The 9,300-nt window shown below is 36.7% G+C and overlaps 2 protein-coding genes across 2 annotated transcripts; both read right to left on the reverse strand.

Annotated features, from left to right (window-relative positions):
- On the reverse strand, nucleotides 1-2,347 carry LOC107084560 (dual specificity phosphatase DUPD1-like). The gene is made up of 4 exons (XM_015374461.1): nucleotides 2,038-2,347; nucleotides 888-1,081; nucleotides 573-796; nucleotides 1-450 (listed from the first exon to the last, which is right to left on the reverse strand). The coding sequence occupies exons 2-4, from the start codon at nucleotides 1,064-1,066 to the stop codon at nucleotides 209-211; spliced, it is 645 nt and encodes a 214-aa protein (XP_015229947.1). The 5' UTR covers nucleotides 1,067-1,081; nucleotides 2,038-2,347; the 3' UTR covers nucleotides 1-208.
- A 201-nt stretch (nucleotides 2,348-2,548) lies between these two features.
- LOC107084559 (dual specificity phosphatase DUPD1-like) lies at nucleotides 2,549-8,102 on the reverse strand. The gene is made up of 7 exons (XM_015374460.1): nucleotides 8,041-8,102; nucleotides 7,775-7,900; nucleotides 7,444-7,685; nucleotides 5,334-5,550; nucleotides 5,127-5,249; nucleotides 3,886-4,103; nucleotides 2,549-2,779 (listed from the first exon to the last, which is right to left on the reverse strand). The coding sequence occupies exons 2-7, from the start codon at nucleotides 7,897-7,899 to the stop codon at nucleotides 2,586-2,588; spliced, it is 1,119 nt and encodes a 372-aa protein (XP_015229946.1). The 5' UTR covers nucleotide 7,900; nucleotides 8,041-8,102; the 3' UTR covers nucleotides 2,549-2,585.
- Nucleotides 8,103-9,300: the final 1,198 nt, after the last annotated feature.

Genomic DNA, 9,300 nt, shown 5'->3' on the forward strand with positions numbered 1-9,300 from the left:
TATCACAAAAAAACATGCATTAAGTATTGCATATTCTTCACCAAAATAAATAAATAAAGTCTATTTAAATATGGGATTGAAAAATAAACAGAAATTCTTGCAACATGCTTAGAAGAAGAAGGCAATGACAATATAATAATGAGAAAAATTTACATTTGTATTCAAATCATGCTATATCAAAACAAGTAAAGAACAGAGGTACTGTACATCATGTTTCTGTTTTGCATTCTTGGTCTTCCATTTCTCTTTTGCGTCTCAGCTTGTCCTCTTGCAGTGTGATGTCCAGGGCTCTGAGTTGTCTCAGGAAGCCGTGATTAGGCAGGATGCAGCGATGCTGCCGCACATGCTCAATCGCTTGCACTACAGTTAAGTTGTGCTTCATCATCAGGTACGCCAACACCAGCGTGGCTGATCGGCTTCGTCCCATCACGCAATGAACCAGCACCTTATCTGAAAAACAAAATAGGTGGAATCACGAAAACTGAAAGCACCTTTATCAGTCTAAGCTTATAGATATGCATCCGTTATTGACAAGAAAAACCTGGTTGATCAAGTTCTGCTCCAGAACTCACTCTGTGACTGGCGAAGGGCCTCACAGATAAACTCTGATGCTGAGAAGAAGTACTGGGAGATGTTGAAGGAGGGTTTGTCATCAGCTTCCACACCAAAGTACTGGATGTTCAGGTCACTGTAGTAATTAGCACCGGTCAGGACATTGTTCCACTTGCCTTCTGCTGCATTTAGGACATGAGTGATACCCAGGTCCCTGAGCCCAGGCCGCTCAAGAGCGGTTTTCCTGTTTTAATTAAAGACATCCAATGAGCAGCTTTCAGCACAAACAGTTATTGCACAAGTGCATTCATAAATATGAAGCAGTGATAACTCACTCATCTCCGATGTAAATTCTTGGCCAGACCTGATTGACATGAGTATACTGAGCTGTGGTGCCGGTCCATAAGAGCTGCTCCAGGTCTAATGTTCCTGGTGTGATGTAGTCACTGTCTGGGTCTACCTGCACTGCTGCATACGGATTCTTTGTTCTGGATTTCACTACACAGGTGGTCATTTTTGATCATTTATTCTTAAAAAACAAACAAAAAAAACCATCACAAATCCCTGTTAAAAAGAAAGGTTATGCACATATTTGAAATATCCAATTAAGGGTTATATTTAAAGATGATAAAAAAAATCAAAATGAAACCCATCGGCACAAATTTAACAAACATCCTTGATAGTTCACTTCCTCAGTGATACCCTTCTGCCTGAAAGAAGCAAAAATTCATGATCTCTGACCTTTATTCATGTACATCTTGATACATCTTGGAATTGGTTAAATGCACAGGTACATCCTCCAATGCAGAGGTAAATTACTCCAATGTGAGATCAATAAATACACAGTATACAGAAGCGGTGTCTGATGGGCGGCTGTTTTCAGTTCCCTACATCTGCTGATCTCAATGAAGCAGTTGGTGCTTGACTCTGTAGTTATTGAAATCATTTAGAAAGGTTGAGCTTATTCTAAACTTTTGTCTTCCAATCCTGTTCCTCCAGCCCCATCTGCTGCTGCCAAGCTCCATACCCATTTACCTTCACAGTGATTAGCATCCAGTGCTCTTGTCAGTATTAACACTTTTAGAAACCTTGTCATTGATTAGGAACCTGTTCTTTTTCAAAGACGTAGAAAAAATGAAAGCGATATGCATTTATTTGAGCTGTTTTGACAAATCTAAATCTGAAAAGTGTGTCATCTACTTCTTACCATTACCCCCCTTTATTCTGCCTCTCCTATATAAAATTTTGTGCATCCCACTGACACATGATTTACACAGAAGCATATTAATGTGTTTGAATTACTCAGGCAAAGTCTTTAGTTATTTTCAACTGAGAACTTGTGCCAAATACCTCAAGAAACGTACAAAAATATATATAGCTATGATTGCAGCATTGATGACAAGGAAAGCTAAAGTGTGTGCATCCAGATTAAAAGGCTGCATAGAATATTTACCAAAAAAAAGGAGACATAAATGAATTACTCACCTTATGTAAATCTGTCACTAAGCAGGGCACTTAGGGACAGATAAACGTGTAAAAACTGAGTGTGAGTATCAATATCTAGCAACACTGAAAGTCTTAAGCCAGTGACATGGATCTAGAGTGGTTACCGCCCCCAAGACTGTGGGAGATTGTATTTTTAGACAGCTGGGCTATAGAACCTGATCTGAAAGACATAACACACCCACCCACACATAATCCAAGCATGCAAATGATTTTTTGCTTTCTTCTTGAATGTTCAAGTCTTTTAGTATGTCAAATTTCTTAAATCAGAAGGGTTATGATTTTTTGCATAGAAACAACTAATCAGGTCCTATATTAATTAAAAAAAAAAAAAAAACAACAGTCAACTCAAGCATCTGTAATCAGATTTGGGTAAAAGGTTCAGAAAATCTTTGTAAACAGGTTTACAAACTTAGAAATCACACAAAACAAGTTTGTCAAAAGAGAGACAGAAAAATCCAGTAAAGAAGTTTTACAGAGAAACAGCCTTTTCTGTTTTACTACTGTCCTCAGCGATCTGTGTCCTCTCTCTACGTAGGTTCAGCTCCAGCTGCCTCAGCTGCTCCAGAAATCCAGAGTTGGGTCCAATGTCTCGGCACAGTCTTACAGAGAGGATGGCCTCCATTAATGTCAGGCCCTGATGGATCATCAGGTAGGCCAGAACCAAGGTGCCAGAGCGGCTCACACCCATAGCGCAGTGAACAAGAACTTTCCCTGAAAGACACTTAATTTAGTGCAATCAGTAATACTAGATAATACTGTTAAGAATCACACAAAATGATATGTTTTGTGACTTTAAATATTAGGTTGCACATAACCCCCCGTACAAACACATCCTTACCAGGGCACTAGTAGTAACTGTGAGAGTTCAAATAAAAAGCTAAATACTAAACCATTAATATACACATTATTTGTTTTATAAATCCACATGTTAAATCTACCAAATTGCCATATAAAATTAAAATTTGACATCGTTGTAAGATTAATGCAATGTTACTCTGCCTTTCAGTATTTCAGTGCAGCTTGACAACAATAGCAGTATTTGTACAACTACAGAGCTAATCTACACTAAAGATATTTGGATTAAACTTCTTTACATTAACCTCTTAATATCCACCTCATTTTGGGATATTCTCGCCTATTTTGCATACCCAAATGGAAAAGCAAATAACTTAGGAACTGTAAGCCCAAATTACATGTGTGGTACATTATTTGAAAGCACCTAGTTTCAGAATATATACATGAAAATTGGGTGAGTAAAACACCCTAGCTGCATCAAGCCCAAGCTGCATCAATTCAAACAAGACTCAAAATTGTTTTTTTATTCTCGAAAATAATAGGTCTTTTTTGAACAGCAGTTATAAAGACATGCTTGCTTGTTGTGGCAGTTTTGTCATGCTACATTTTGACATGCTGCTATATCTGTGTTAATTGCGCTTTGGTGCTAGCTATGTCCATAAAATGAACTAGTTGGTTGAAATGTGGAGAATCTAAGCTTTCCAACGATCTCTAACATGTCTATATTGGTAAACATTTTAGCAGTGTAATTTCCATGCATTCTGAGTTATAATTTGTAAGTTCTTTAAAACGGTGGGTGGGTTTTGAGAGGTTAAAGATGAGAGATTATATTTCGAGTTTAAACCACTGTCTAAATTATCATCACCTCTATAGTTGTACCTTTATATTTAAAAAAAGTAACAGTAATAATCAATGACCAGTATTGGGCATTTCTACATGTTTTGCAGTTTATTTCTTTTGGTGTGATTTCTTTTATGTGGACTTATGACTGAAATCCATAACCATCTTTTGCTCATGCAGGGCTTCACTAACCATTTTCCTTCAGAGCGCTGTCTATGAACTGTGCTGCAGAGTTGAAAAAAGGCCGGAGATTGAACTCTGGATGGTCTGGAGCTTCAACACCATGGTACACCACTTGAATGTCGGTGTAAAACGCCTGACCGGTGTTGATGCGGTGTTGACCTGCTGCAGCATTCAGGACGTGGGTCACACCCAGAGATGATAGTCTGGCTTTATCTCGAGCTACAGACCTTAAGATACAAGTCACATAGAAAGTGTTGAACTCTATTGCCCTGATGGAAGATACTAAAAAGAAGAGCAGAACTGCTCGTGCAAAAGAAAAAAACAATTTAAAAATCTACCCTCAATTAATGGATGTGTTTGATTTGGATGTACAAGATTGCTTTTGCAAATGATAACAGGTGAAACGCCATGTTTTTTGTTTTCACTTTGTTTACTAAGTAAAAAGATCACAAAAAATGTATCTCAACAAAGTAGTTTCCTCTTTATTGAAGCGTCATGTTTAGATTAAAATTTTGTTACTTCTCCATTAAAAGATAGAAGTTCTGAGTCATGGAAATGGAGTTTGTAAGAATAATGATAAAAATGAAAAATATGTATAATTAAATATTTAGAATTTAACATAAAAGTATCTCAGTATGGTAAAAACTAAAGTAATAATATGACAAAAGACAACGATGAACTTAGTTAAACTTAGCATTATGTCAATATCAATTTATTAATTAATTTTTTTCATTTTAGACTCACAGCGGCGGATCTAGACGGGAGTGGGGTTCATGGGGACTGAGGACAAACGGATAATCTAAAAAAATCTGACTTAATTTTTTTTGGCTGTTAAATGAGCCACAAACCTTTTTTTTCTGTCATTTCTATCATTAGTAAATAAAGTAAGTAAATTGTAAAGGGACTAATCAGTTACGGTCTCCTTTGTCAGCACATATTAAAATATTTTATAATAATTGTCTTTAAACTAAATAATTTAATAGTATGCACTCTTAATGAGATTATAGTTGTTTTTCTTTTCTTTTTTAAACCCTAAATCATCCTAATCTAACTGCAAATTGTTACATTTAGATTTTTGTATTTTATGTGTTTAGTACAGGGGCCAGGACTGGTTCTACAGGGAAACTGGCCCCTGTTGGCTCACCTCTAGAATCGCCCATGCAGATATTTAAAAGACTTTTTTGTTCACAAACATTTCAGTAAATCTCTTCACCACATTGTGGGGTGATACAGAGGACTTATCTACTCACTCATCCCCAACGTAGAGTTTTGGCCACACTTCATTGATAGACCCGACAGACTTCCTGTTGGTCCAGAGAATTTCCCTCAGCTCAGTCAGAGATGGTGTTTCCCCCTGCTTGGCTGAATAACCTCTGCAGCGACACAAATGACTGTCTGCCCTGGTGTCTAATCAGGTTTGTGCTAATTTCTTGATTTGTGAAAGATTGTGACTTTACAGTGCTTGGGTCTGTCTTTTGCTTCTCCTCTCCCTCTCTAGGCTCATGTCGAGGCACCGAAGCTGCATCAGGAAGCCAGCGTTGGGACAGATGTCTCTGTGCTGCCTTACTGCAGCCACCGCCTCCTGCAGCCGCAGATCCTCAACAATCATCAGGAAGGCCAACACTAGGGTGGCAGAGCGGCTCACTCCCATCAGGCAGTGTACGAAAACCTTTCCTAGGACACAGGTTTTATGAATTACCTTCAGCCTGTATATATACACCACTTAAACAGCAAATACAGTGGATCTAAAAAGTATAGAAATGCCCTTCATAAATGGTTGGTTTGTCAAAATGAAACTGTGATAATCTTTACAGTTTAACTGCTTGAAAACAAAGAAATCTGTTTGAGAAATAATGTAAATAATGTAAAATATAAAAGCATCTAGTAATAACATTGCATAATGTTGCATACCTCTAAACTATCTTTGCTTAAGTTTAGCTTTCTAATGTAAACTGGCATTTCAAAACCTTGAATTAAATATGTTTAGCTGTGGGTAATGCCCAATGGAGACACGATTTATATATATAATCTGCAGTTTATAAAGAATGTTACAAAAGAAAATCTGCAACACACACGTCACTGTGTGAATGTGTTTATGTATGGGTGAATGACCGGCTGTAGTGTAAAGCACTTTGCAGTCCTTAGATTTTATCAAGTGCTGTACAAGTACAAGCAACATACCAATTTACCATGAGCATTTAAAATATTTATCCTTCATTCTTGCTCATATTTGTCAGTATTATGCTAAAAACTTTAAAAAATGAAATTATGTTAAGCTTATTGTTTTCTGTTAATCTTTCCTCTTTTCTCCTTCCGTCTCTAGTTTTAATTTCTCCTGCTGTCTTTTTGATCCCTTGAAATCAGCTTCATATTCTTCCCTTTTTCTGCTGCTCATCAGTTCTTAAATTATGAAACTACTTCTCTATGATTTACTCATATGTACTTTAAAGTTTTTGTTTTTGAGGGGTTGATCCCAACTCTTTGTTCCACATAGAACCGGAGGTGAAAAATATCTCCTTACATTTACTCAACGTAATTCAGTGCAAATTATCTGTACTTTCTTTCCTTTTTTAACTAGCTAAACCAAAGCTGAGTTTATACTTTTACTTAACTAGGTACTTTACTCAGTTACATTTACTAACTAAAAATAACAACTAAGTAAAATGTAAACAAACAAATAAAAGAGGCAATTGCAGGGATCAATCAGTGGAGTTAATCAAATCCCAACATAGTGGGGCATCATTTAGCCTTTAGTAGAAAAAACTTATCTTGTACCTTTAGTTAAAATGGCCCATTTAATTATTACACAATGGTTTAAACAGCAACCAAACCACATAGCCCAACATATAATAATGATAAAGAGTTATGTCTTATATAAAGTACCTTTATAACAGGGGTTGTAAATAAGCACCATATAAATAAACTGGTTGTTATGTTTTAGTTTTGAGCTGTATTTTTTTTTAGAGAACTTCTTGTTTAATTGTAAACATTTAGAGACCAGTACCACATTTTCTCTTTATGAAATACATGAGAAAAGCTTTCTTAACTTAGTAACCTTAACTCAAAGTCAAATTTTTACCATTATCTAATTAAGATTTTACATAAAGAGTTAACTGCAACTTTACAGCCGTATTTTTACTCGAGTACTTTTGAGTTCTTTCCAGCTCTAAATAGCACTAATTATTGTGTAGGAGTGACTTATAACATGACAATCATTGGGGGTTTTTATTTAGGCAATACAAATAAACTTGCCTTGCCATATACTTTTGCTCAGTGAGATTATTTTTTTAATCTTTGTCAATAACATTTTAAACTAAAGCTGAGGCTAAAGAATAAAAATAAGCATTTTTGAAAAAAATCTATTTGCAAGCATTACTTTAGTGCAGTATTAGTTTCAGGATTTGCAACCATTCATTGATTTGAAGGCTGTTTGGTAAGAAACTAACACCGACAGTAGTCTGACCTTGATTCTAAAATAGTGTGTATAGGTCATAGTGTTTCCTGCAGCCTAGAATAGCACACTTTTCAAAGCATTATAAGAAAGTCAAATGGGTCAGGCTGACTTGCCTCCCATGGCCAGAGCAGCTCTGATGTATCGCGCTGTTGGATAGAAATAAGGACTGAGAATGAAATCTGTTGCATCATCAGCCTCCACCCCATAATAATCCACCGTCATATCTCTGTAGAAACGTTGGCCAGTGTTGACATAAAAGCAGGGACTGTCGCTGGGACTTGGAGGACCATGAGCAGCATTGACAATGTGTGTAATGCCCAGACTATGGAGAGCTCCTTTGTCGCGAGCAGCCACCCTGAAACATGATCACAAGTTCACCCTTGCAGTAAAGATGTGTGACATCTCTGTACACACATGGTTATGTGTTGATGGGTGTCAACCTACTCGTTGCCTATGTAAACATTAGGCCAGACTTGATTGACATGACCAGTTGGTCGCCTGTCTGCCAGTAAGAACTCCTGTAGCTCAGAGACAGACGGAGGTTCGTATGGCGGATCCCTAAGAGACATACTGTACAGACACGCACAATCAATGCACACTATCTTAATGTAGATTCTGTACAAGTCATTGTGTTACAAACATAGATGACAAAAAAAAAACTCAAACCACGGCAGTCCAATGTGTTTCTGAAATATATCACTCAGGCTTACCTCGGTTTACAGCGGTTAAAACATTTCTCCTTCAGTGCTGGCTCCTTCTGCAGCTCGGCTCCCTTTATAACTCTGCAATCATACACTCACCTTGCAACAGCAGGACAACACAGTTCTCAGTCATATCGACAGCATTGTAGAGAGCTGATCTATTATTTAAGTACTGACCGCAGTATTGTATGTTCTATGAAATATTTGCTATTTCCAGCAATAAATCACTTAAGTTGTTACTATTATATCCCATTGGTTAGACATTATATCCTACATTTACACCAATCTTAGCCTTTCTTTGTGGTCATAATTTTGTTCCCAGTGTCTCTTACCTTTTAACATGATGCAACAACTATTGTCAGTAAATTTGTGTTTGCTATTAAAGTTTTTGCTAGCATTTGGAAGCTAATTGAAGTTTTAAAATAAAAGGACAGCTACTCTTCTTTAAATAGTATCAGATTAATGTAACTCCAGAAAATAGCCACATGATCAAGCCTCTTTACTTCAAACCAGCACCATCTCTATGATGTCAGTCTCAAATTGTTTCAAAAGGTATTTTAATTAATTGCAAATGCCATTCCTGACTGCATATTTGGCTCATAAAAACAGTAAAAGTATGCACGGAAATAACCTATATCTTACCCATCTTAGCCAGGGTGAAATCTAAAAATTTGTCTAAAGGTTGTCTGAGAAGTGAAATGTATGTACTAATTTTGCAGGGAATGATCTGGAATGAAATAGATTAAGCCAAGCAGGGAGTCAACCTCAGTTTGAGCTTTTTTAAATATAAACCTCTTTAACAGAAATGTACTTGGAGCTGCAAAAACATCAAGTGATCATTTCGAAATTAAAAGCAATTCCTTTGAAAATAATTGAAACTACCTCCAGCCCAAAGATGCAAGTTTTTTTTGCTGTTCAAGATACACACATTATATTAATCAGGGGTCACCAACGTGGTGCCCATGGGCACTAAGGGGCCCTCAAGGACCATATGAAGTGCCTTCAGTCTTCTGAAAATAGAACAACTTGCCAGTATGTTAAGCCTGAAATTTTATTTTATTCCGTTGCTCCTTTTCTTAATAATTTTTAGAGATTAAGAAAGGACATTGTCTAAAATAAAATATAAAAAGAAACAATAAAAAACATTTTTGTAATGTATGATGTTTAGGTGAAGGCTTATCCTTGCATTTCATGGGTGAGTATTGGAAGCCCTTCCTATGACTCAGTTGCCCTCAGCCTAAAAATAGGTTGGTGACCCCTGATATAAAT

This window comes from Cyprinodon variegatus, unplaced genomic scaffold, assembly GCF_000732505.1.
Source record: "Cyprinodon variegatus isolate N-32 unplaced genomic scaffold, C_variegatus-1.0 Scaffold104, whole genome shotgun sequence".
Lineage (NCBI taxonomy): Eukaryota > Metazoa > Chordata > Actinopteri > Cyprinodontiformes > Cyprinodontidae > Cyprinodon > Cyprinodon variegatus.